Raw genomic sequence first — 27,644 nt, forward strand, 5'->3', positions numbered from 1 at the left:
TTCTATTGCTGTGATAAAACACCATGAACAAAAGCAATCTGGAAAGAAAAGAATTTGTTTCAGTTTATACCTTTTAAATCCATCATTCAGGAAAGTCAGGGTAGGAAACTCAAGACAGAATATTGGAGGTAGGAGATGATGCAGAGGCCATGGATGTGTACTACTTATTGGTTTGCTCTCCTTGGCTTGCTCAGCCTGCTTTCTAGTATTCAGGACCACCAGCCCAGCAGTGGTCCTGCTCCTTGTGGGTCAGGCCCTCCTATATCAATCATTAATCAAGAAAATGCACTTACTACAGGCTTGCCTACAGGTCAACTAGATGGAGGTAATTTCTCAATTAAAATTCCCTCTTCCCAGACACGTCTGTCTAGATTTGTGTTAAGTTGATAAAAACTCACCAGGACAGTTAGAGTAAATAGAAATAGAGATTTTGTTTGTTTGTCTTTTGGTGTCCTGTGCTTTATTTAGACAGAAATCGTGTTATGTGTTCCTTTCTACAGTCTACTTCAGAAAAAAGTGATGCTACTTTTTCTTGCTTAGATTCCTGGATCCTAAAATTGGGCCATGTTTGGATCATATACACACCAAGAGTAATGAGTGGGTAGAGGCTTTGAGTAGCTATTCATAAAAGTTGACTTTTCTGTGCATTTGTAGTGAGGAGGATCCAGCTCAGGCTGATGTCCAGGGAACCAATGAGGCTCTCGCTTAAATCCTAAGGGAAGGAAAGATAAATGGGAACACAGTCAAGAGGAATTTTTTTTAACAGAGCTCATACTTATTTCTTAGTCTTGTCAAAACTGAGACACTAGAGAAATTGTTCACTTATTTACACATTCATTTTCCTTTTGAGTTCCTTTCATATGCCAGGAACTAAGATGGGTGCTAAGAGTTAAGAATTAGTAAGACAAGTCCACCTACTATGGGCTGATTGTGGCTTTTTGCTGTTGTAGATTGCATCGTATGTTGTTTCAAAGTAGTGTCCAAACTAGAAGGAAAAAGGATTTAGTTCAGTGGTAGAGCGCTTGCCTAGCAAGCACAAGGCCCTGGGTTCGATGCCCAGCTCAAAAACAAAACAAAACAAACAAACAAAAAAACCCAAAAGAATCTCATAGTTGGGGGCTGGAGAGATGATTCTGTGCTTAAGAGCACTGGCTGTTCTTCCAGAGGACCTGGGTTCAATTCCCAGCATCTACACAGCAGCTCACAACTATCTGTAATTCCAGTTCCAGGGGATCTGGCACCCCCATACAGACATACATGTGGGCAAAATACCAAAAGCACATAAAAACTAAATATGTCTTAAACCCTGCCCCCCTCCCCCACAAAGAATCCAGTCATCTATAGCTATCATAAAAAGTAAGGGCCAGTGCAGCATGACTTTAATTGTTCCGTCATTTGAGGTAGACTAGAGGTTCATCTGTGAGTAGACTGTCATATTTCTTATCCATTGGCTGTTTGTTTAGGAGATGAAAGGGAAAGGCTCAGGTAAACAGGTAAACAACAAGCTTAGAGGAGAAGGTATCCTGAGTCAGAAGACGGCCCGTCTTTCTGTAGATTAACAGGTGAAATCCAAACAAAACAAGAGAAAAAGTGATCTACTCATCATTTGATAACTTATGGGGAACACTGAATTTGACACTGAAGTGGGCTAGGTGGTCCAGCTGAAGAATGAGCTCTCATAATACTAAACATAAACCTCTCACATGGCCCCTGGCATTTCTTCTAACAGAAAGTAACAAAAGAAGAGAAAGTTATCTTACCTGGGAAGGCAAGGGTTTAGGTTTTACAATATTCTTTAGGTCATATCGTTCCTGGTTCCAGTTGCCTATCAGAGTACGGTTCGAATAGGAGTTCTCATTAGTGTTGCATCTCCACCCGTACTGAAAAAACTTGGACATGTTAGTCCAGTCTGTCCACACTTCGCCATGACCATCAGCATAAATAAGGCTGCCATAGTGTGGGTTTCTGAGGAAACAGACAAGATTCTGTCTCTGGAAAGACAAAGAACATGAAAGCTTACTAAATAATGAGAAAGCAGAAAACACACTTGTTTCTACCTCTGCTTTACAGGGCCAAGTGTTAACATAAGCACACCTTAATAATGCTCTTGGCTTTTGTCCAAATATAATTTATATGGGCCTGATTCTTCCTCTTCAGGTGCATGTACCCATTGATCTATGCTGCAGGAGAAAGAGCTAGGCGGGGCTGACAGGCAGAGAGGATAAATAGAAGGAGAACTCAGGGAGGGAGGATAAAGAACTAGCCAGGAAAGGAGGACGACTTCAGGGGCTAGCCACCCAGCTCCACAGCAAGCCACGGAGTAAGAGAATGTGAAAAGCCCAGAGGCAAAAGGTAGACGGGATAATTTAAGTTAAGAAAAGCTAGTGCAAGGCCCTGGGTTCGGTCCTCAGCTCTGGGGGGGGGGGTGAGAAAAGAAAAGCTGGCAAGAAACAAGCCAAGCTAAGGCCAGACATTCATAATTAAGAATGAGCCTGTGTGTATGATTTATTTGGGAGCTGGGTGGCAGGCTCCCAAAAAAGTAACAACAGATCTATCATGTCAATCATCAGTAGTGGATGACTGAGTACACAAATGCCACTGTCCCACATTCCTCGAAAAGACAGAAAACTTTTCAGCATCCCCAACACCATATGAGCAATGAGCTAAATGTTTAGTGATTTCAAGATGTAAGAGTTGAGTGTCTAAGAGTATTGCCACAGGGAGAATGAGAGGTGGAATGTTGAATAGCCAGACAACACAATGAATGATTAACAATAATTTCCTTTCCAGATCAGCTCAAATAAGCTAACACTCCTAATTCCTCACATACAAGTTTTCTTCACATTGTTTACTTTTTATCAGTCATAGGTTCAAGAACATGCAATATATTATCAACTGAACCCCATACCTGTTAAGAACAGGATTTGTGTTTTGTTCATGGTTATATCTATCCTTCCAACCAATAGTTACCATCCCAATCAATAATTCTTTGCACATACCAGATGGGAAATGTCTGTATTTTAAATATTTGGCAAGCAATCAAAAGCCCAGCTTTTTTGTTACATAATAAGCCTGTTCCCTGGGCAAAGGAGTAAGATGATACCTGCGTTATCGATGAGAAACTTGATGGTGAATACAATGATTTGTTTGAATATCTCAGAGAGAAACAGTAATCCTTATGTGGCCATTCCATGTTCGTTAAAGATGTCTTCAAACCTGATCTTTCCAGTTCTCCAAACAAAGGAATACAGATCACCTCGGACACATAGCCATGGTCTGAGAAACACAACCCACTGCCTTTTCACAGGCATACAAAAGCAATACTATGGCAATGAAGGATGAGATTGTAGGCAACTGCCCTCACCTCATCTACCTTTGTGAAGATATGTGCATGCTTGTGCTGATGTCACCAAACAGCATGATGACTTGGGTAGCTGGACCCAGAAAGCCTAGTAGGCCTAGAGTTTAGAGGTGATGCTGTCCCTAGAGCTAGAATGACACACATCCACTCAGTTGTCTGGGTCAGAGAACCAAGGCTGACTTTCGGCTTTCTTTTGGCATTCAGTCAGTCACTACGTTTTGTTGATTTCTGAATCAGTCTACTACTTTTCATTTTCACTGCCCATTTCCAACTCAGGCCACTGTCTCCCTTTGTCCCCTTTACTTCAGGAGCTTCTCATCGGATTTCATTGTTCTCGTCTCATCCTTTCTCCATAAGAAAGTCATTTTTGAAAACCCGAAAAAATCACATCGTCTTCCTATTTTGAATCTTTGGTTGCTGTTAGAACATCTGAATTTTTAAATACGACTTTACCGGTCACCTAGACCATTTTTGACTAAGGAAACTGTAGAAAGCAACTGCCACAATCAAGCAACAGTTGGCGGCACTCTTCAATTTCCCAGAGAGGCCTGCTTTTTGGGGTATCTGAACACACTGGTTGGGGTCTCTGACCAAACTTGCAGGGGACACTCACTGTAGCTTTCGGTCTACAGGTCACTCCCCCATGTTTCTTTGCAAATTCTCCAGCATTCTTCCAGAATTGGTTATGGTCCTTAGAGCATTCTTTTTTTTTTTTTGAGCTGAGGATTGAACCCAGGGCCTTGCGCTTGATAGGCAGGCACTCTACCACTGAGCTAAATCCCCAATACCAAATATTGGTTTTGACCTTTTTTTGGTTTTTCGAGACAGGGTTTCTCTGTGTAGCTTTGCGTCTTTCCTGGAACTCACTTGGTAGCCCAAGCTGGCCTCGAACTCACAGAGATCCGCCTGGCTCTGCCTCCCGAGTGCTAGGATTAGAGGTGTGCGCCACCACCCCTTAAAGCGTTCTTTAGCTAGGTCAGCCTAGGGTGGGTGCTTGAGCTAGGGACCATTCATCCACACTATGAGCAAATGAGTTACTTCGTGGCTGACATGCGACATGACCCCTCCCATCAATGTCAGGGTGACAGATCTTCATTTTAAATGGGACATTGGGTGGAAAAGTTGATTTTTCCGAAGGCCACTTTATCAGGCGGATTGACTAGAACAACAAGCCCTTGCCAAATCAATAAATTAGCTTCATCAACCTGGATGCTAGCAAAGCTTTTCATTTCGTATTTTGAGACCTCTCCAGGCTTCTTCTTCAGCCTCCTTCTAGCTGACATATTGGATTTCTAGTTGCTTTCTATATTCTCAGAATAAGGTTTAGGCGTTACGGTTACAACACTCCATATGACCTGGCCACCTTTGAACTCTTCAGTGACATTTACGACTCTCTCACTTACGGTGTTCAGCCAGTCCGATGTAATCAGTTTTTTAAAAAAGTTATTATTATGCTTTTGTAAACAGTGTTCTTTCTGATTCCAATCTTTTTCACCTAGATAAAACGAACACGGGCCCCCGCCACCCAACAGCTTTCAACACAGGCTAACTTCAGGGAATCTATACCTCCCTTTCTCAACTTGGTAGTGTTTCCCCTTGTGTGTGCTTCATTGTGATCTGAATTCCACCACTCGCGGTGGGTACACACCCCATTATATCAAGAGTTGCCTCTTTTGTTGTGTGCATTCGTTATCAGACAGTAGGCAGGCCATGCCTAGTCCATCCATATACCTAACTGCTCTCACAGTGCCCTGGAACAAAACAAGCATTCAATGTTTTGTTTTGTTTTTCCTTGAAAATAGGATCTACAAGCACCTCGAGATATGTTGAGCAGCAGCTAAGAGAACAAGAGGTAGCCATTCCGGAGATGGTGGGTGCAGTTACAAAAGCCTGTGCCTCTGGAACACGCAGGACTCGCCTCACCACCCCTCATTTAGTGACTGTTTTGTGACCTCAAGCAGGTGTGGCGAAGACGCTCAGGCCCGTCCTTGTACTGAAAAGCAAACGAGCCTTCCGAGGCACACGAAGATGAGGGGGCAAAGCCGACAGCTCCATCTCACTTTCAACCTCGTTGCTCCCTGGCAGGGGCTCTAATGTTTATCCAGGCAACCACGCGCTGTTGATGCGTCATCAATGAGTGCCGGACGGAGAAGGGGGGGAGCGGAGGCCGTGCGAAGGAAGTGACGCAATAAATGTGCGCCCCAGGGAGCGCCGGCAGGGAGCCCGAGGAGACCATGGTTCCTCGGCGCCTCCTGTTGGTCGGGGAAGGGAATTTCTCCTTTACAGCTTCTCTGATCAACACCCTGGATCCCGGCGTCAGTATTACCGCTACCTGCCTTCAGCACCCGGCCGACCTGGTGGAGGACCCGGTGACCCAGGAGAACCTACAGCGCCTGCGCGAGCGAGGTAGCGGGCTCCACCCCTTCGCCAGGCCCGGCCCAGAGCGTCGGGGGTGCGGCTCTCTTGGGGAATGCGAGTGCGCCTCCTGGAGGCGCTCACGGGGCAGTGCTGTGTGCCCAGGCCTGGGGTGGTTTGCCGTTCTGTGCTTGTCAGGGTTACAGATCTTAAGACTTCTTTTGGTCTATATATCACGCCTTTCAACTTTCTCTGCCAGGTATCGAAGTCTGTTTTGGTGTGGATTGCACCCAGCTGGCACACGCCTTGCAAGCACACGACAGAGACTTTGATGGAATTTATTTCAACTTTCCGCACTGTGGACGAAAAGCTGGAGTCGCTAAGAACAGGGAACTGCTTGCCAAGTTTTTCCAGAGGTGAGGAAAGACGAGTCCTCGCGTGGGAACTGTTTCCAGGTGTCCATAACCAAGTTGCGGCGCACAAACTTTGTAGCTGGGGAAATAAGGCAGACGTGTGTAAGTTGCTAGGATACCCGTGGAAAGAAGATAAACCCAGAGGAAACCACAATCTTGTCTTAAAGTGAGTCATGTAACCCGAGATGTAAAAGCACAAGTAGGCCTTAGGAGGAAAAGGGCAAGATTATTTTAAAAAATTTCATTAGTGTCTGTCTGCATGTGTTTAATGTATGGGTGTGGAGGTCAGAAGACAACTTAGAGGAGTCAGTTCTCCTTCCATAGTGGATCTGGGGGATAGAACTTAGGCTGTCATGCTTGGTGTCAAGCACTTGAAGGTCCCAAATTGTTTGTTTAAAAAAAATTTTTTTTTATGTATATAGGTGTTTATGTATATATTTGTTGACATGCATATCTGTGCATCATGAGTGTGCCTAGTTTGCTCAGGGAGGCCCAAAGAGGGCATTGGATCCTCTGGGACTGGAGTTACTGATGGGTGCTGGGAATTGAGCCTCTGAACAGCCAGAGCTCTTAACTGCCTAATTCTCTCTCCAGCTTACCCCCTCAAATGTCTTTAATTGCAAAATAGTAAGAGCCAGTATAGCCTGATGACTAAGGGCGTGGATTTAAGAGCCACGTGGTAACTCACAACTTACTAGTTAAAACTGTAGGCAACTTTAGTCCTTACCTGCTTCTTTTTCTACACCTATAAACTGGGGCTATTAATAGTAGCTGCTTCTTAAAATGATTATGACTTTAAAATGTCAATAACTTTATACCAGTATACTAAACTGATAATATTGGAGGGCTCCTCTGGGCTATAAGTTTGAGAAACCTTTAGCAAGGGCAGTATTTTAAATTAGGCAGTTGAAGTATAGATGTGTGTGTATGGTGATTGTTAAAGCCAGGGCTTTATACATGGTGATGTAGTGCTCATCTAAGCCCTGAACTGTAGAGTAGGCAGAAGGCAGTAAGATGTTTTCCTAATGGGGAGAAGCAACACAGAGTGAATTCTATGGAGGAGCTTTGTGGACATTGGCCTTTCTGTGACATACAGGAAAAGAACACAGATGCAAAGCTTGTGACCAATGTTGTTGTGGCGACACAGGTGGACTTTTTTTGTTTGTTTTTGTTTTTAAATATGCTTAGGTTTAATAGACCTCTGCAAGTAAGGTAAATTTTAATTATTTCAGAGCTAAACCATGTGTGTATTGCTGATTCCTTTTGTAATTTCTGTGTCTGATAAATTTCTGGTGTTTGTCCTCCGTAAGCTGTGCTGATGTTCTTGCAAAGGAAGGAGAGGTCCACGTGGCACTGTGCAGAGGACAAGGTGGAACTCCTGCTGATAAGCCCCAGAGAGAGTGGCACAACAGTTGGCAAGTGGTTGCCATGGCAGCCTTGGGAGGGTTCATTTTAAGTGATGTGTATCCCTTCAACTGTGAGGCTGTGCCAGGATACAAATGTACTGGATATAGGTAAGTGATACCATAGGCCTAAACCTTCTCTCCTTCCATCTCTTGCATGAAGTAATTGAAAAAAAAAAACAAAACAAAAGTAGGCTCTTGCCTTTCTAATTTCCTGATTTAGGTTCAAAAATACTTTTTTTTTTAACTGATGGCAGCCTTCACACACAGACACAGACACAGACACAGACACAGACACAGATACATATATATATATATATATATATATATATATACACACACACACACACACACACACACACACACACACACATATATATATGAATATTATTTTAAGGTGTGTTACTTTTGCTTATGTTGCATTTATATAATCCTGTGAAGCTGTGCTACCATGCCTGTCTAAAACACCTGATGGTCTAATAAAGAGCTGAATGGCCAATAGCAAGGCAGGAGGGAGAGATAGGTGGGGCTGGCAGGCAGAAAGAATATATAGGAGAAATCAGGGGAAAAGAGGAAGCAGCTAGAGAAGGAGGAGGATTCAGGGGCCAACCACCCAGCTATACAACCAGTAAGCCACAGAGTAAGAGTAAGATTTATAGAAATAAGAGATCAGGAAAAGTACAGAGGCAAAAGGTAGACAGAATAATTTAAGTTAAGGAAAGTTGGCAAGAAACAAGCCAAGCTAAGGCCGGACATTTATAATTAAGTGTATGCCTCTATGTGTGATTCATTTGGGAGCTGGGTAGTGGGCCCCCCAAAAGAGCAAAAACAAACAACAACATATATGCATCTATTTAATTTAAACTAAAATGTAAATACATAATATTTAAACTAAATGAAATGTAAATGTATAATATTTAATTTAAAGAAGTTGTTTGTTCACTTATTTTGGCAGGAGTCAGGCTAAGTCATTTCATGTAGAAGGTGCTTTGAACCATGTCTTCACCCAGAGCTTGCCCTTTGAAGGCTCTCAGCCCAGAACATTCAGAGTCAGACTGGAAGACCAGTGGTTTTCCTTTACAGAACCGGAAGCACTTGCAGGGAAGTTGAACAGGTAATCTTTTATTTTGCTGGAAATCACTCCTATCCCTACTTGTACCATGATGGTCTTAATGGTGGTCACTGAATCTTGAATGGATGGTACATGAATTGTTAATGATGTTGGTGCTGTGAGGTTGATATATTATAGGGGTGGTGGCAGAGGTCTAGACTACATGCTAATTCTCCAGGCCTGGGAGTATAGTTCAGTGGTAGAATAACTTGCCTAGCATGCACAAGGCTCAGAATTTGCCCCTGTTATTGCAAAACAAAACAAAACAAAACAAATAACAAGCCCCAAACTAAACCCAAAAATGTACATGCTATCTCAAAAAAATGTACATGCTATTTCTCCATATGACAAATGATTTATTTTCAGGATTAGTTTAAGGATAATTGTTTTCTATGTAAGAACAAACAATTTTAATTCTAGCAATTATTATTGTAAGTAAAAAAATATTTTATGTATTTAAACAGGCGGTTTCTTGAAGCATCCTCCTGTCATCCTATCAAAACCGTCAACGAGAAACTCATTGCTGAGTTGGGCAAAAATTTTCCTTTGAAAAGGCTGAAGTGCTCCCTCCCTCTGTCATCACAGGGAGGCACCAGTGTCCTCCCTCCAGAGACCGGCCACCTTCTGCCTGCCTTTTGGATTAGTCTCCATGAAGATAACTCAGATTCTGAGTCCCTGACTGGTGAAATAACACAAGACATGGAAGGTGTCCTGTCGTTTTCAGGACATGCCCTTCCTAAGAGTCCTGGGAGAGATGGCTGCAGAGCAGCTCACGAGGGGGTCCGTGAACAGGCCAAGCTCTGCCTTAGATCTTCTCTTCTAGTTCACGCTGAAGCTGTCATCCATTCGCCGGACTTCCTCCCAGGTTCTCTGCACATCCTCAGTGGGCCTGTCTTTCGGAAGTGCCACATTTTACCTTTCACGATGCCAGCATTTCACGAGACTTTGTTTATCCTTGGATTAAATACAAATGGGAAGGATAGCTGCCTTATGTCACTGCTGGGTCACCTGAAGGAGAGTCTAGATAACCTTCTGACTCAGACGTTGCTGGAAGGCTCCAATTTGAGCACTTCAGTGGAGTTTGTCCTTCAACCAAATGGAAAGGATTATATAATTCATGTGCAGTCCTTTAATTTGGGCCCAGATGGTACCGAGAATCTGATTATTGGGACTATTGTCACATCTACAACTGTTACACACCAGTGTTTTGTGTTTGTTTCTATAAACTTGGACTTATTAGCCATGCTTGTCTATGATATTTCTGATTGGAGAATATTGTGGACTTTTGATAACCGTTTCCTGAAAAGATTTGCCCCTGGGAAAATAGAACGCTTTAAAAGCTATTCCTTGTATCCTCCACGCTATGTGCATGATATTAGTTTTTGGTTAGATGAAAAGAAAGGATTTGATGAGCTAGAGTTTCACACTGTAGCCCGAGCAGTGTCCCAGGACACTATTATTTCCATACAGTTCCTTGGTCGTTTTCAGCATCCAGATACTGAACAGGTCAGTCTCTGCTACAGATTGACCTATCAAGCTTGTGATAAGGCACTCAGCCCCCAGCTAGCAGCAGCAATGCAGTCCCGGTTTAGGAACGAGATTCAAAGACAGCTACATGTTTCACTGCGGTAGGCTAGGAAAGTCTTGTCTAGTCCTTTCCACAGTCGGACCCCTCATTGTCTGTTGAATGTGAGAGAAAAAGAACAACTTGGAACTGTTACTAGAGTCTGTGTGGGGGTTTTGTTGTTTGTTTGGTTTTTTTTTTTTTTTTTTTGTATGTGTGTATATATAAGATTTTTTTCCACTGTGACTAAAGTAGTTTTGATGGACCCTAAAGACACCTGTGAACATCATTTAAACCTATGGACTGGCTAGGCATGGTGGTGGTGGTGCATTCTTTTGAGCCCAGTGCTCAGGAGGCAGAGGCAGGCAAGTGACTGTGTTTGAGACCAGCCAAGGCTACATGGTGAGGTCCTGTCTCAAAGAACCAAACAAAGCTATGCCTAAAACAAACAAAAATACCCTTGCAGACTAATGTGACTGGTGACCGTTCTGTAGTTCAGTTCTGATCCTGAGTAATGACTGAAAAACAAGTGTCATGTACTTAACTGTTCTTTTGCTGAAGAGGCTGTAGTCTGGATGTCTCACCACATGTATTTGTAGATATATTTCCCACATTCTCAGTTCCTCTTTATCATCTCACTGAGTTTAGGAATGTCTTTTTTTTTTTTTTAATTTTTATTTATTATGTATACAGTGAGTGTTCAGCCTGCAGACCAGAAGAGGGAACCAGATCTCTCATTGTAGATGGTTGTGAGCCACCATGTGGTTGCTGGGAATTGAATTTAGGACCTCTGGGAGAACAGCCAGTGCTCTTAACCTCTGAGCCATCTCTCCAGCCTGAGTTTAGGAATTGCATATGTTACACATTTGAGATTATGAACATCATGATACTGCTGTTTCTTTCTGTCATTGACTATTGAAGTCATGGAACTCAAGTATCAGAGCTTGAGTTGACATTTGGGTCTGACCAAAGACCTACTCTGTTTGCTACTTTACTTCTCTCTCCCTGGTTTCCAGGAAAGGAAATAGGGATATATATGAGTTCTACTGAAGTAGAATGTTTGGGCCTGGTAACTAATGACTCTGTATGGAAACTGATCCATATGATCAATCTTCATTTTTTAAAAATTTTTTATTTATTTATTTGGATTTTCAAGACAGGGTTTTTCTGTGTAGCCCTAGCTGTCCTGGAACTCACTCTGTAGACCAAGCTTGAACTCACAGAGATCCCCCTGCCTTTGCCTCCTGAGTGCTGGGATTAAAGGCGTGGGCCACCACCATTTGACTTCTTTTTCGGTCTCTCTCTCTCTCTCTCTCTCTCTCTCTCTCTCTCTCTCTCTGTGTGTGTGTGTGTGTGTGTGTGTGTGTGTGTGTCTGTCTGTCTGTCTCTCTGTCTCTCTCTGTCTCTCTCTCTGTCTTTCTCTGTCTCTCTCTGTCTCTCACTCTCGCTCTGTCTCTCTCTTGTCTTCGTAAATGCCTCTAAAACCAAGTTCGAACCCCTAAGCCCCTTTTAAAAACAAGAAAACTCTCCGAACAAGGCCTTTTGTTGATGTAGCCAGAATAGTATGTTTGTAATCGGTCCTCAAGTGGAATATAGCTCCATTTATTAGACAAGCAACTTTGGACCTTGACTTCCTTGTCAGTAAAAGCAAGGTGGCCAAGAGAATTAAAAAGCATGTGTGTGAAGTGCCTACCGCTGCGCTGTAGGAGCAATGCCAGTGACAAATGCCTGGTTGAATTTTCTGCATAGCATTTCTTCAGGCTTTCACTTCTCAGTATGAATTATTGCCTTGCTGGTTTGTCTCTCAGGAGCTATTGGCTGCTTCGGTTCCTCTCTACAAGACAAGGCAAGGTGTTAAATGTTTAAGTAACCTTTTAGAGACCTCCCCTTGGGTAGCAGCTGTGTGGAGCTCTTTAACTGAATACCTCCGCACACTACTCTTTATAGCATTGGCAAGTGTGGAGTGCTGAGAAATGGGAGGAAGCGAATTAAAGGAAGGGAGAAATACCCAGTGTGAGAAGTGGGAGGGCTAGTCCAGGCTGCTGATCCCCGCCTTCGCCCCAATTGGTCTAAAGACAACAGTATTGTAGTCTTTTGTGCGCATGTCAAAGCTTTTTGTCCCTCCGCGGACACCGTTTCCTAGCCCAGCAATGTCTGCGCTTTCGCCGATGTCGTAGCGTGCGGAGTTCTACCCTTTCCCCGACGCTTGGCATGGCGAGCCGAAGGGCCCGGCAGCGCCTCAAGGGCGGCGGCGGCGGCGGCGGCGGCGGCGGCGGCGGCGGTGGCGGGGACACGGGCCCGGCCGCGGAGAAGCTGCGGGAGCTGCTGGGCAGCCGGGAAGCAGGCGGCGCGGAACAGCGGCCCGAGTGCGTGTGCGGCCGGAGGGCGTGGCCGGCGGGAGGGTCGGGCGGCCGGGGTCCCCGCGGCGAGCCCGGGCTCTGCGGGCCCGCTCTCCTGCCCCTCCTGGGAGAGTTCGGGTTGATCCTCGCCCCTCCGCAGGAACCTGCATTATGGGAGCCAGGGTCTGCCACGCTTCAGGTCCAGGCCCACACTGAGCAGGCTTCGTGCTGGTAGTTAGCCTCTGTGGGAGCTGTTGGCAGGAGAGTTTGCCTTTTACACCCGAGTCTCCCCGCCTGACGCTTTATTCTCTCCGTAGCCTCTGTTTGCTGTTTTCTGCCCCCTGGAATCCAGCAGCATGCCTGTAGCCCGTAGGTGAGGTCTGCATTAAAGGAACTGTCTGCTGCACCTGCACTTTGTATTAGGCCTCCATTCATTTGAAAGAGTGGGGAGTAAAGTCTTGGCAAGGGATGACCTTAAGAAATGGAGAGAGAGCATTGTGGCCTTCAAGTGAGTGATTAGTTGGTGAGGTGAAAGGTGAAAGCGAGTATTGTAGGTGAAACAGGCCAAGGTGTAGGAATTAGTGGATACCCTAGTAGCAGGAAGTGGAAGGTGTGATTGAAACGCAATCCCTTCCTTATTCATTCTACTCAAACATGGCAAGCCGTTCTTTTGGGTGAATGGCCTTATTGCATTGCTGTCTTTGATCATTCCTGCCTTTTCTATCTGGATTTAGTCCTCGCTGGCAGGCTTCCTGATACACTAATGGTTTTGCTTTTCCTTCCTGGCAGGTCTGCAAATAAAGCAGGGCAAGTCTGGGCCCCTGAAGGATCCACTGCTTTCAAGTGTCTGCTCTCAGCAAGGTTGTGCGCTGCTCTTCTGAGCAACATCTCTGACTGTGATGAAACATTCAACTACTGGGAACCAGTAGGTCATCTCTTTAGCTGGGTTTTTGTTTGTTTGTTTGTTTGTTTTAGTTTTTGCAATTCGAGGGGTCTAACCCATGGCCTTGGGCATGCTAGGCGAATGTTTTACCACTGGGCTATATCCCCGGCCCCCAGTTCTGGGACTTGGCTTTTGATCTTGATTTGGTACTTAGAACTAATTAACAAACAAGTAAAATGCAAGTGTGAAAATACTAAAATAAATTGTTTTCACTTTTATATCATAAAAACTGTGGGGATTGGGGATTTAGCTCAGTGGTAAAGTGCTTGCCTAGCAAGTGCAAGGCCCTGGGTTCGATCCTCAGCTCCAAAAAATAAATAAATAAATACATAAATAAATACATAATAATAGAGTTCATTCAACTATGGGAAGGAGAACAAATAGCATTTGGGCTGGGCGGTGGTGGCTCACACCTGTAATCCTAGCACTTGGGAGGCAGAGGCAGGTGGATCTCTGTGAGTTCAAGGCCAGCCTGGTCTACAGAGCAAGATCCAGGAATGGCGCAGAGCTGCACAGAGAAACCCTGTCTCGAAAAAACAAACAAACAAAAAAACCCAACAACAATAACAAAAAAAACCTGTTATGAATTGTCTGCACTTTTATATCCTAAAAACTACTGATTTGGGGGCTGGAGAGATGGCTCAGTGGTTAAGAGCACTGGCTGCTCAGTCATGAGGATTATAGTCCAAATTCCATCGGCTCAAATGTAGGTGACTCCAGCTCCAGATCATGATAGCACAGTGTGGTGGTGCATGCCTTTAATCGCAGCACTCTGGAAACAGAGGCAGGTAGACCTCTTGTGAGTTCAAGGCTAGCCTGGACTCCACAGCAAGTTCCAGGGCAAACACAGCTACATAAAGAGACCCTGTCTCAATAAACAGACAAATAAATCTGATGCCTTCTTCTGGTCTCCACAGGCACACACTTGCATGCATACTCTTACGTATACATCCACACATAAATAAAATAGATCTTTAAAAAAGCCCAAACTGTTGATTTAGTTATAATTGAAGTCTATGGCCTTTAGCTGACATACTCAAAGGTGAGGCTTTTAATTATCTTTTAAATGGTTTTGTAAATCTTAGTAATACTTGTAGATATAGGTGTTAAAGCTATAACAATTACTCCTGAACTTGAGGGAAGTACAATTAACTATTTTCCTCATGTCCAGATTCCACTTCCTAGAGGGTAGCTACATTCTTCCAACCTTTTAAGTATATTTCTTCTGATGTTGCCAAAATAGTTGTGCTGACTTGTTTTATGTCAGCTTGATACAAGCAAGAGTCATTAGAAAAAGGAAGATCCTCAATTGAGAAAATGTCTCCATGAGACCGGGATGTAGGCAAGCCTGTAGGACATTTTTTTATTTAGTTATTGATGGGGAGGGCCCAGTGCAATGTGGATGGTGCCATCCCTGGGCTGGTGGTCCTGGGTTCTGTAAGAAAGCAGGCTGAGCAAGCCATGAGGAGCAAGCCAGTAAGCAGCTCTCCTCCATGGCCTCTGCATCAGCTCCTGCTTCCAGGTTCCTGCCCTGTTTGAGTTCCTGCCCTCACTGCTTTTGAGGATGACCTGTAATGTGGAACTGTGAGTTTCCTTCTGTTGGTTTGCCTTGTCCAGCTTCAATGTGATAGTTTTGTTTTATTATATTTTATTTTGTTATTTTTTTTAAGTGAGTGAATGAATGAAAACCTAGCCACTAGGGTAAAGGTTAACAACTGAACTGTCATTTATACCTGCTGAGAGAGGGAAAATCAGTTTTCTCCAATAGAGTGACACTGGGTATATCAACCGCTCCAGGATGGGCCTCATGTTCAGGTGTAGCTGACTAATATCTAATTGGACTCACAGGTTTTTTTTTGTTTGTTTTTTTGTTTTGTGTTCTTTTATTTATTTATTTATTTTTTTGTGTGTGGGCTTTTATTTGGTTATAGTTTGGTGGATTTTTTCCTTTCTGGATGTGGTTTTATTTGTTTTCTTGGTTTTGTTGTATTGGGCCTTTGTTTCTTTGCAAAAGAACTTGAGGTTGGGTATGTTGGGAGGAAAGGATCTGGAGGAACTTGGGGGAGAATAATAATATGACCAAAATACATTTGAATTTGAAAATTGTTTTAAATAATGAAAAATATAATAATAATAAAGAAGAAATAAACTCTTTATTCCCCAAGTAGCTTTGGGTAGTGGCATTTCATCACAGCAAGGGTAGCCTTAACTAAGACAATAGTGTCACTGATAGTGCACTTGAATGTTGTTTTCTTGTTTATGTATTATTTGCTGACTTCTAGTACAGAAAATTTGGAAGTAAATTTACCCGAACACATTTGTATCCAAAACCAGAGGGAAGATGCTTGCTTAGTGTGTATAATTTAGGTAAATAAAAGACTTAAAGCCTCTGTTTTGGTTAAACATTATTTTAAGAAAATACAGGAAAATTTTTAGTTTCTTAATTTAAAACTGTGAGGTCATTTGTTTTTCTTATTCATTAGTTACAAATGTTAATTCTCAACATTTTGTCTCTAAAGGTTTTGACACAGAATCTTTATCTGTAGCTCCCTAGGAGGGGCTTTGCTAGTACAACCCTGATCACATCTGTTTCTGCCTTCAGACACACTACCTCATCTATGGGAAGGGGTTTCAGACATGGGAATATTCCCCAGCTTATGCCATTCGCTCCTATGCGTACCTGTTGCTGCATGCCTGGCCAGCTGCATTTCATGCCCGGATTCTGCAGACTAACAAGGTAAGGGCCGCTAACCTGATAGCGGTAATGTCAATCAACAGTAAGTTTGTGCAGCTAATCTGACAGCAATCACATCGATCAACAGTCTGGAGCACTTTTGAAAAGAGAACAAAACCCATTGACAGTTAAGAGGCCGATTTCTTTTTATTTTTCTTCTTGGAGGAGTCGTCTTGTGTTTCATAGACTAGTCTGGAACTGTTGGACTCATGTAGTTTTGCCCCTCATTTCCTGAGTTACTGTGTCTGCAGGCCTGGGCTTTTGTTGTTGTTTGAAATGTGTCTTGAATTGTGTTTGGATGTGGGTGTATGAGCTGTGTGGAGGTAAGAGGACAGTCTTATAGATTTGGTTCTCTCCTGCTGTGGGTGTCTCAGATCAAACTCTGGTTGTCAGGTGTGTGCAGCTGTACTTTTTAACCTGCTGAGTCATCTCACTGCCCCATCATCCAGCACGTACTAATAGAGCAGCTTTGATTTAGTAGAGATTATGTTAAGTGATGGAACAATGACCAAGTTGAGACTGCCTTCATGGAAGTTACAGTTCATTGGGGGAAGAGAGACATTAAATCATTCACAAATGTAGGTTTATAAGGGAAAAGTACAGGCATGATGGGGTAGCATATTAAGAGGGTCTAATTTAAGTAGGGTGCTTAAGAGTTAACTGCAGCCTGACCTGGCTTAGGGATAAAATTTTTGACTATGTATGTTTTGATGTGGATTTTTTTTTTTTTTTTTGAGTTTGTTTTGTTACTTGACTATCTAGGCTTATGCATTTTGCCCAATTTGGGAAGTGGTAGGGGTGTATGTGTAGGCTTGTGGGTCTGTGTGATCACATGGGCCTGTGCACAAGTTCAGAGGCCAGAGGAGATACCAGGTGTCTCCCTCTATGGCTCTCTACTTTACTCCCTTGAGACAGGGTCTCTCACTAAACCCGAAACTCTCCATTTTGCCTAGGAGATGGCCAGTGAGCTCCTAGATCTGAGAAGGTTTTAGCTGTTATTTTTAATAGCGTGTGTGTGTGTGTGTGTGTGTGTGTGTGTGTGTGTGTGTGTGTGTGTGTGTGTGTGTGTGTGTGTAGTCCAGAGGTGTCAGAACCCTTGAAGTTGTAGTTACAGGTGGCTCAGCTGCCTGACACGTTGGAACTTGAACTCCCGTCCTCTGGAATAGCAACACACACTTTTAACTGCTGAGCCATCTCTCTAGCCCTGGGAACAGTCTTTGTAACTGAGGGTCTAAGGATAGGAGAAAGGCCAGCATTATTTCTCGTGTAAATTAGTTTGATGTATGGGGAGTGGCGGGTGGGTTAAATGAGACTGAGAACAGGGAAGAGGCCAAATTTGGGTGAGATCTGATGGACCGACGAGGAAATAGTGGGAGTGTTTGGTTTGTGTCCCCCCCCCACACACACACATTGAAAAGACTTTGGAAGAGAGCCATGGTTACTGTTGCGTTTCACAGTGGTCAGGGTGGTAGCACACAGACGTGACAGACACTGTCTCCCCCTCTTCTACCAAGATCTCATTTCTGGCTGTTTAGGCTTCATTTTGCCTCTAAATTTGTTAGAGGAAAAATAAGATGGAGGACTCAGTAGAGAACCAGCAGCTTGCAGTGTTTTTGTTTTTTGGTTTTTTTTGTTTCTCTGTGTAGCTTTGCGCCTTTCCTGGACTAGCTCTGTAGCCCAGGCTGGTGTCAAACTCACAGATCCGCCTGTCTCTGCCTCCTGAGTGCTGGGATTACAGGCGTGCGCCACCACTGCCCGGCAGCTTGCAGTGTTTCCATTTTTATTTCTAGTTGAATATCCATTATCACATTGAACTTGATGTTTCCAGAATTTTTCCTCTTCTTTGACTTACCTTACACATGTGGTGTGAACAGCATGTGTTCCAGTTTCCTTCTGTTGCTGTGGTAAAACATTCTGACTAAAAGCAACTTGGAGGGAAAGGGGTTATTTGGCTTACACTTCTAGGTCATAATCCATCATTAAGGGAAGTCAGGTCAGGAACTCGAGCCGGGAATAAATTAGAAACTGTGAAGAAATGCTGCTTGCTGGTATGCTCCCTTGCTCTTAATCATTTGGCTTTCTTGTTTTTGTATACTAGGTTGGCCTTGAACTCACAAAGATGTGTCTATCTCTGCCTCCCCAATGCTAGGATGCAAGTATGTACCACCACCTCTTTCTAGCTAGCTTTTTATACAGTCCGGGTCTGTTTGCTTAGGGATGGTGCTGCCCACCGTGGGCTGGGTCCTCCTATGTCGGTCATCAGTTGAAACGTCTCTCACAGATATGGCCTCAGATTAGTTTGATTAAGGTAGTTCCTCAAGGGAGGTTCTCTCCTCAGGTTATGCTAGTTTATGTCAAGTTGATAATGAAAACTAACCAGGATGCAAGTAAAATGGGAGGAAGATTTCCCTTCTGTTCATACTCCGTCTCTTCTCCCTGTTAGTTCTGCCTGCCCGAGTCAGTAGGGACCCACTTGCAAAGAGAATTTTAGCTTGTAGAGCAGTGGTTCTCAACCTGTAGGTTGCAACCCCTGAAGAGGATGCATATTGGACATCCTGCTTATGAGATATTTACATTATGATTCATAACAGTAGCATAATACGGTTATGAAGTAGCAATGAAAGAATTTTGTGGTTGGGGGGGTCACCATAACACAAGGGACTATATTAAAGGGTCCTGACTGTATTAGGAAGGTTGAGAACCACTGTTGGAGAGTCTCCATCCCGCCCCCCCCCCCCCCATCCCTCTCACCTGCATCCTAATGCTGAAGAGAGAGTAGGTTGTTGGGAATGACAGTGTGGTGATGCTTGGCACTCTGCTTATGCTGCCTTTCTCCCTTCTTGCTATTCCTAGTGTGAGCAGCTCTCTGATTCTGGGTCTGTGTGGGGATTACTCTGACATGCACAGGGGTGGGATTCCACACAGAGGCCCTTGTTGAAGGTTGTTGTTTGGCTCCTTTGGGGGTGCCTGCCACCCAGTTCCCCCAATAAATCATAGAGGCTTATTCTTACTTATGAATGCCCGGCCTTAGCGTGGCTTAGTTTCTAGCCAGCTTTCCTTAACTTATCCCGTCTCCCTTTTGCCTTTGGGGTTTTCCTGTTCTTCTGAAAATCTCACTCTTACTCAGTGGCTTGCTGCGTAGCTGGGTGGCTGGCCCCTGGAGTCCCCCTCCTTCTCTGGCTCCTAGATCTCCTATCCTCTTCTCCCAGATTCCTCCCTCCATATGTTCTCTCTGCCTGCCAGCCCTGCCAATCCTTTCTCCTGCCTCACTATTGGCCAGTTCTTTATGAAACCATCAGGTGTTTTACACAGGCACAGTAGCACAGCTTCACAGAGTTAAACAAATGCCAATCCCTTCTCCTGCCTCACTGTTGGCCATTCAGTTCTTTATGAGACCATCAGGTGTTTTACACAGGCACAGTAGCACAGCTTCACAGAGTTAAACAAATGCACCATGAGCAACCCTTAAAGTAACACACCTTAACATACATAGTCTTGTTTAGCCTCCATGTGGTTTGGAAGCCTAGTGTTCCCTTCAGCAGTCCTCAGTCCTGTTTGTTGCCTCTGACTTTCTCGTGTATTTGAACTGCTTCTCACTGTGACTGGATTCCTTGGCTATCGTGGACAGAATGTTCTTCATGTATTTGCTATTCAGATTACCCTTTCACATTTTTTACTTTTTTTTTTTTTTTGGTTTTTCAAGACAGGGTTTCTCTGTGTAGTTTTGGTACCTGTCCTGGATCTCGCTTTGTAGATCAGGCTGGCCTCGAACTCACAGATTCGCTTGTCTCTGCCTCCCAAGTGCTGGGATTAAAGCCGTGCGCCACCACCCCAGCTTCCTTTACTTGTTTTTAAATTAGGTTTTTTTTTTTGCTTTTGAGATGGACTCTCACTCTGTAGCTATGGCTGGCCTGGTACTCACTTTGTAGTCCAGTTGGCTGCAAATTCCTAGCAATCCTCCTGCCTCAGCCTCCTGAGTATAGGATTAAGATGTGAGCCTCCCAAATGAATGGAACTAGAAAAAAAATCATCCTGAACGAGTAACCCAGACCTAGAAAGACAAACATGGTATGTGCTCACTCATAAGTGGACATTAGCTGTAATATAAAGGATAACTATGCTACAGTCCACAGACCCAGAGAGACTAAGTAACAAGGAGGGTTCATGGGAGGATGCCTGGATCTCCCTGGGAAGGGGAAATAGAGATTTCATGAGTAGACTGATGGCAGTTGGGGATGGGAACATGAGTGATCAGGTTGGTGGGGGTTGAAGGGGAGAGTACTGGAAGAGACTACTGGAAAGGGGAGGCATTTCGGGGTCAGCTAAAAACCCAGCACAAGGGAATCTCCCAGGAATCTACAAGGATGACCCCAGCTAAAATAGTGGATGCATTGCCTGAGCTGGCCATCTCCTGTGACCAGATTGGTGCCTAGCCCAGTTGTCATCAGAGAGGCTTCATCCAGCAGCTGATGGAAACAGATGCAGACCCACAGCCAGACATCAGGCTGAGTTTGGGGAATCCTGCAGAAGAGGGAGAGAAAGGAGTGTGGGAGCCAGAGGGGTCAAGGACACCACAAGAAAACTCACAGAATGAGCTAACCTGGCTCATAGGGGCTCACAGAGACTGAACAGATAGCCAGGGAGCCTGCATGGGACTGACCTGGGCACTCTGCATGTGTTACAGTGTGTAGATTGGTCCTCTTATGGGACTCCTAACTGTGGGAGCAGGGGCTGTCTCTGACTTTTACTGGCTTTTGAGACCCTCTTCCTCATACTGGGTCACCTTGTCCAACCTTACTACATGGGAGGGAGGGGCCTACTCTTACTGCACCCTGACATGCCATGTTTTGTTGATATTCCATGGGAGGCCTGCATTTTCCTAAACAGAGGAAGAGTGGTTTTGGGGATGGGAACAGAGGGGGGTTGGGGGAAGGGACTGGGAGGAGAGGAGAAAAGGGAAACTGGGACTGGGATGTAAAATAAATTTATTTAAAAAATAAAATAACAAAGAATGGGAGAAAAAAAAGACACATGCAGAGTGCCCAGGTCAGTCCCATGCAGGGTCCCTGGTTATCCTCACCTAGCTGCTGTTGGATTTCCTCCTTTTCTTTCTGGTCTGTAGATGTTGTATCGTTTTGTTTAGAGTGCCAGCTCTGTTGACTTGTCCGCAGTTCTTTGTTGAAATCCTTACCTTTGACATAGTCAAGTAAGTTTCTCCTGGGGTCCTAGGTCTTTCTAAGTGAACTCCTCCTTCATCCCACAAGTTGCAGGAATATTTTCCTATTATCTTCTGTTAGCTTTCTTTTTACCTGTCACTTATGAGACTTCTGTCATTGGTCCCCCCGCCACACACACACTTTACAATGGTGGAACATAATTGAGTTTGTATTTTGATCTTTATGCTGAATGTCTCGGTAAATTTCCAGGCTGATGCCGGTAGTTTGTCAACCGAAGCTCCTGGTGTCTTTCTCAGTGTGCTTATGTCCTTATCCATTTTATGTCACTATAGCAAAATACCCGAGGCTGGGTCATTTATAAAGGAAACAAGCAGCTGGGTGCAGTGGCACAGCCTTCATCCTGCACTTGGGAGGCAGAAGTAGGTGGATCTCAGTGATTTTTTTGAGGCTAGACTGGTCTACATAATGATTGGAGAATTGAAATGATTTAGTGTCAGCATTCTGGTAAGGGCACCCTGGCTATATCATTTGAAGGAGAAGCAGGAGGAAACAGGTGTATACCTGAGGGCAAAGCCAAGGTAGCATACTCAGTCTGTGACAGCCCATTCTCAAGGGAACTAACTGGTCCAGTCCCATGAGACTGCCCCTTCTGAGAGAGTATTAATTTGTTCATTGAGCAGAACCCACTAAGCCTTCTTGCTTGTCTTCCGGGGCCTGCTCTTGTACGTTCATCATCTTAATGTCCGCCCTGGAGAGCAAGCTTCTAGAACTCAGTCGCTTAGGACAAACCATAGCTACCACTTTCTTTGTCTCATTCTGCCCCTAGACCTCCTTGCTCTTTCCTTCTGCACTGATAGGGAGCGATGGCGTCCTTGTCCTGCCGCTGAACGTTCTTAGACCAGTTCATTTTTTAAAAAGTTCATTTTTAGTGTGTGTGTGTGTGTCTGTGTGTGCGTGGGAGTGCAGGTGTCTACAGTCCAGAAGAAAGTGTTAGATCTCCTGGAGCTGGACATGGGTGCTGGGAACTGAACTTGGGTCCTCTGAAAGAGTAGTGTGTGATCTTAACCTCTGAGCCATCTCTCCAGCTCCAGTAGATTTTTTTTTAACTTTCAAACGTTGCTTATGAGGAGTCCTTATCATAGACACTTGTCTCAAATCATCTGCCCCTGTGGCACCTGTAACAGTGGTCATAGTGTCGTAGGCTCTCAGTGTTTTACTAATGAACCTGACTCTCATGGGCTCTTTATAAAACTCATTTGGGAATTTGGTTGGTTGTAGTGATAACCATGGGCAATGTTTCCATGTTGGCAACTTACATTTAGCTTACTGTGTATGGAAGCAGAGTTAGGATTCAGCTGTGAGGATTCAGCACTTTTAACATACAGTGCTCTATAGTATAAAAGCTAAGCAAGGGGCTTAAAGGTGGCTCAGCAGGTTCAAGAGCACTGGATGCTCTTCCAGAGGACCTGGGTTTACTTCTCAGCACCTACATGGCAGTTGACAACCATCTGTAACTGCAGTTCCAGGGAATCTGATGCCCTCTTCTGGCCTCCTTGGGCACTGCATGGAAATGGTGCACAGCTATGCATGCAGGCAAAACTCACCTATGCATAAAATAAAAATAAGGAGATCTTAAGAGCTAGTCAATATAACCCTTACTGTTATTTTACTAAACTTGTGCCATTAATTATAGAATTAATTAGTCTATAGTGCAGACATTTAGAAAATAGGAGTTAAACACCTTAATCCCAGTAGGCTGCCACATCTCCTCTTATCATTGTGTGTCTTTCCAGCCTTTCATATGCATGTAGTTTCCATAGCTGTAATGCTGATGTATTTTGTAAATAATTGGTATTTAAAATTTTATGGCTGTTTAGTGCTTCCTAGCCAGATGAGGTGGCTTATATGTACAATCCTGGCACTTAGGAGGTTGAGGCAAGAGGATTGCTGTAGGTTTAGGTCATCCTGGGATCCATGGTGAATTCCAGGATAGCCTGAGCTACAATGTGAGACCCTGTATGTAGAAGGAGAGAGGGAGGGAGAAGGAGAGGACACGTTGGGTTAGCAACAAATGAGCAAGGTATCACGGGTTTCCATCTTTGCAACCCTGACTGTTTATCCTTGTTCAGTACTCTCTGAAATAGACGTGGCAGGATTAGTTGCATACCTACGTATCACTGGATATTTTGCAGTTTTTACTAAATTAATAGCGCTGCAATAGATGTTTTTATGAATGGAAGCTTCCACCCCTCCTGCAATAAAAGAAGTAGGTACACTGAGTCTGGGGATCTGGAAATTCGTGTGGTTCTCAATAAACTTGGCTTTCAGGAGGACTGTATCAGTTTATAGAACAGTTTACCGACAGCAAATGAGAACTTTTCATCCTTACAAGCTTTTTGGCTCCTGTTGCTGACTTCTGTTTTTTCACTCTGGGTTTCTTTCAGATTCTTGTCTTCTACTTTTTGAGATGTCTCCTGGCTTTTGTGAGCTGTATTTGTGAGCTTTACTTTTATAAGTAAGTATCACAACTTTGCACACTGTAGCACAGACCTCTGACAGCTCAGGCAGCTGTCAGAGGACCCCCCCCCCCTTTTCTGAAGGACAGCTCCTTGTCGGCGAGGTAACTGAGGAGGGGTGCTTCTAGCTGCTGTTCCCATTGGCACACCTCTGATTTTAATTCACAGTACATGTCTCGCTGGTCTTAGTAGGATTTAGTGAAACCTTATTTTTCCCTTTTCCCTAGAGCTGAGCTGGTGGGAGACTCTCCCAGTGTAAGATTCTGCTCTCAGTTGCACTCTGCATTGCCTCACACCGAGTAGCTCAGCTGATTGAATATTCATGAATCCATTAGGCATGAAGTGCTCCAGCAGTGAAACAGCTGCCTTTGAAAGATGTAGCCATAGAAACCATTACATTTAACAGTGCCTTAGCACATTACAAGAGGTGCTCAGACTTAAGGATCGTTACTAAAAGTCTTCCCACAGTTAGATGTGCCAGCTTAAAATTAATTGTTGGCCTTAACTCTGACAAGAGTAGAGGTGAAAACAAACCCAGTGCTCCCTCTGGGGACTGTAGCCATAAGTTGGTTTTCATGTGGAGTTGCGCCTGAATTCAAATCACCTGTTTTATCTCCTAAGTCCCACGATGGGATTTATGGTAAACTGTCCTGGATTAGTGGAGGTTCCACGCATCATGTAAACATTTCCCTAGGGAACTGGACTCTACTGCAGATGTCAGAAGATGACCAGGAGTAAAGTTCTGCTGCACAAGAAAGTATGACAGTCAGGCGGGGAAAGTGGATCTTCAGCGAGCTCTGGCTTCTTGTGCCCAGGGCTCTGGGTTCAGTTCCCAGGAGGGCATGAGAAAAGAGCAAAGAAGTCACAGTAAACGCCCCCCACCGGGGAAATCACAGAGACAGGACATTGAAGAGCTAGCAGAAATAGCAGTCACCAGAGAGCTGGCCTGTGAGTCTCCATTTATTAGGAATTATTAAAATGGAAACAGTATTGTGTGTAGAGAAGTGAAAGAGGGAACTGAAAACATGCAGAGAAACGAACCCCCAGAAATGACCAGGCCAGTGTGAAAACCAGTGAGAGATGAGAATGTATCTATTTTATGTTGACTTTATATCGTGCATATATACATACATGTGTGTGTAGCATCAGGACGATTTATATAACATTGATCTTTAAAACTCAGCTAGTCTAAACAGATTAAGACTGCTAGTGAGCAAAGTCGTAAAGTGAAAGATAGATGTGAAGAGATTGCTGGGAATAAAGTCTAGAGTAAAAAAGAAATATAGAGGAAGTTAATGTGTAAGGTGTCTAGATCTGATATAGAGAATTAGAAGAGGCAATATTCAGGGAAGTATAGCTCACATTTTTCCAGAGTTAGTGGGAAAGGGAGGTAATCCATAAATTCAGTAAGTCTTGCATCTTAGTATGGGAATATAAAAAGAACTTAGTGAAATTGTGTTTTGCACCAAAGGTAAACAGTCTTAACCTGGGGGGTGGTGGTGCACGCCGTTAATCCCAGCACTTGGGAGGCAGAGGCAGGAGGATCTTTGTGAGTTCGAGGCCAGCTTGATCTATAGAGCGAGATCTAGGAAAGGCGCAAAGCTACACAGAGAAAACCCTGTCTCGAGAAACCAAAAAAAAAAAAAAAAAAAGAAAAGAAAAGAAACAGTCTTAAAACTGGACAAGGAATTAATGGAGTACCTGTGGGGCATGCTGAGCAGTGAGACTGACAGAGACAAGAGCCATCAACAGCAGCAGGCAGAGCACTTCATAGTGTGGGAGAGGGCAGGAGGGATCAGCAGTAGAGCGCTTGAATACCATGCTCGGCCCTGGGCTCCATCCCTAGCAGAACAAAACAGAATGCCGAGGCAAATGCCAGCCGTGCTAAAAGTGTGTACTTGGCTGAACTGTCTTAAGATCAAGAGCTAAATACAGATTCCCAATTAAAAAAAAAAAAAAAGAAAGAAAGAAAAGCCAGCCAGGTGCTGGTGGCTGTGAGTTTAAGGTCAGCCTTGTGTACAAAGCGAGTTCCAGGATAGCCAGGGCTATTACACAGAGAACTCTGTGTTGAAAAACAAACAAAAAAACAAAACAAAAACCACACACAAAAAGAAAAACCAACTACAAGTTAGAGAAATTATTATTAATATATTCTCACTAAAAGAACTTCTAACAGATGAATCAAAACCATTTCAGGAAGAAACAGATGAAATAAACCTGAGTGTGAACATGCCTAACACGTGAAAATACTAAAATCAGTAGCAGCGCTGGGTGTGGTGGCCCACGCCTTTAATCCCAGCACTCGGGTGGCAGAGGCAGGCGGATCTCTGTGAGTTTAAGGCCAGCCTGGTCTGCAAAGGGAGTTCCAGGACAGCCATGGCTACACAGAGAAACCCTGTCTCAAAAAAAAAAAAAAAAAGGGCTGGAGAGATGGCTCAGTGGTTAAGAGCACTGACTGCTCTTCCAGAGAGGTCTTGAGTTCAATTCCCAGCAACCACATGGTGGCTCACAACCACTTGTAATGAGATCTGGTGCCCTCTTCTGGCCTGCAGGGATACATAATAAATAAATAAATTTTTAAAAAATTTAAAAAAACAAACAAACAAAACAAAGCAAAAAACCCAAAACCAACAACCAAAATCCCCACTGAGTTCTGTAAGTGCTGCTTGCGTGCCAATGACTAGAACACAGACACCTTCCAACGGCTACATCTCCAAGAAAAATGACTCCCTTGCCAGTAGCCATCAGTATCAGCAGGTCCTCAGCTGTGGGTAGGACCTCGGGAGCCCTCGCTTGTTCATGCTAAAATGTTGACTGACTTGGTCTTGTGCCAGTAATCACAGCTGCAGTGAGTTGATGCGTGGTGTGGTCCTGTCATGTCCGGAAGACAGGATTTCAGAGCACTCCCCTAGCTCTTACATTCTCTCCATCCCCTCCTCAGTCAAGTTCCCTGAACCCTGGTGCTGGTGGTTTATATAGATGTCCATTGAGGGCTAAGCACTTGGTTGTCACTTACTCTCGTCACTTGGGCAGGTTAGGGTCTCTTCATTAACGCTGACCACTGTAAATTGATGCTTCTCTGTCCAAGGTTGAGTGCAGCACTAGTCTATGGATATAAACAAATACTTAAAAGATTTTTTAAAATTAATGTGTAAAGATATTTCACATGTGTGTATATGTGCTTTGTATGTGCCTGGTGCCCTGAGAGGCCAGAAGAGGGTGCCAGATCTTTAGGAACTGGAGTTACAGGTGGTTGTGAGCCACCATGTGGATGCTGGTAACTGAAATCTGGTCTTGTGGAAGAGCAGCCAGTTCTGGTTAACATTGGATCATCTCTTCAGCCCCAGAAGGCAGTTGACAGCATGTTCATTTAGCAAAACTGAAATACTAGCTTACCCACTGTAGCCTGGATCTTCCTAGCAGGGGGCTTTTAGCCAGGTTTACAATTTGAGCATGAATTCCTCCTGTGAAGGAGGACTCAGATCCATCAGAAAGCAGTCACTGTTGAACCTGTGGGCACATCTCGCCTGGCAGGTTTGTGTTATGGCATTCAGGGCTGACTGCTGGAGAAGATGATTGATGGCTTTTCTCCTTCAGTTGTCTATAAGTGCACCTGCCAGCACCATGAATGCTAGCCAGCAGGGAGGCAGTTTCCAGGTTAGCTCTAGTTTGATTTCTCTTTGTCCTGCAAACAAAGTGTATGGTGCCTTCAGCATAGGGTGCTACCT

At 44.2% G+C, this 27,644-nt stretch overlaps 3 protein-coding genes across 5 annotated transcripts in view; 2 read left to right on the forward strand and 1 right to left on the reverse strand.

Annotated features, from left to right (window-relative positions):
- Positions 1-461: 461 nt before the first annotated feature.
- Positions 462-5,422, reverse strand: C7H11orf1 (chromosome 7 C11orf1 homolog). Its single transcript, XM_036194382.1, has 4 exons — positions 5,177-5,422; positions 1,761-1,991; positions 919-985; positions 462-712 (listed from the first exon to the last, which is right to left on the reverse strand). The coding sequence occupies exons 1-4, from the start codon at positions 5,219-5,221 to the stop codon at positions 552-554; spliced, it is 504 nt and encodes a 167-aa protein (XP_036050275.1). The 5' UTR covers positions 5,222-5,422; the 3' UTR covers positions 462-551.
- A 127-nt stretch (positions 5,423-5,549) lies between these two features.
- Fdxacb1 (ferredoxin-fold anticodon binding domain containing 1) lies at positions 5,550-10,363 on the forward strand. Its single transcript, XM_036193163.1, has 5 exons — positions 5,550-5,767; positions 5,976-6,132; positions 7,440-7,643; positions 8,488-8,646; positions 9,108-10,363. The coding sequence occupies exons 1-5, from the start codon at positions 5,554-5,556 to the stop codon at positions 10,273-10,275; spliced, it is 1,902 nt and encodes a 633-aa protein (XP_036049056.1). The 5' UTR covers positions 5,550-5,553; the 3' UTR covers positions 10,276-10,363.
- A 1,321-nt stretch (positions 10,364-11,684) lies between these two features.
- The window catches only part of Alg9 (ALG9 alpha-1,2-mannosyltransferase), a 70,434-nt gene continuing 54,474 nt past the window's right edge, over positions 11,685-27,644 (forward strand). The window contains exons 1-4 of one of the 3 annotated variants that reach the window (XR_004945429.1): positions 11,685-12,573; positions 13,336-13,471; positions 16,092-16,226; positions 23,845-23,915. Coding sequence is in view for 2 of the 3 variants with exons in the window: in XM_036192674.1 (XP_036048567.1) it covers positions 12,419-12,573; positions 13,336-13,471; positions 16,092-16,226; positions 23,845-23,915 (497 nt within the window). In the remaining variant the exon portion in view is untranslated. Of the gene's footprint in view, positions 12,574-12,632; positions 12,920-13,335; positions 13,472-16,091; positions 16,227-23,844; positions 23,916-27,644 lie in introns of those variants that run through there. The other 2 variants (XM_036192674.1, XM_036192675.1) reach the window with 2 other exon arrangements.

Source organism: Onychomys torridus, chromosome 7 (genome assembly GCF_903995425.1).
Source record: "Onychomys torridus chromosome 7, mOncTor1.1, whole genome shotgun sequence".
Classification (NCBI taxonomy): domain Eukaryota; kingdom Metazoa; phylum Chordata; class Mammalia; order Rodentia; family Cricetidae; genus Onychomys; species Onychomys torridus.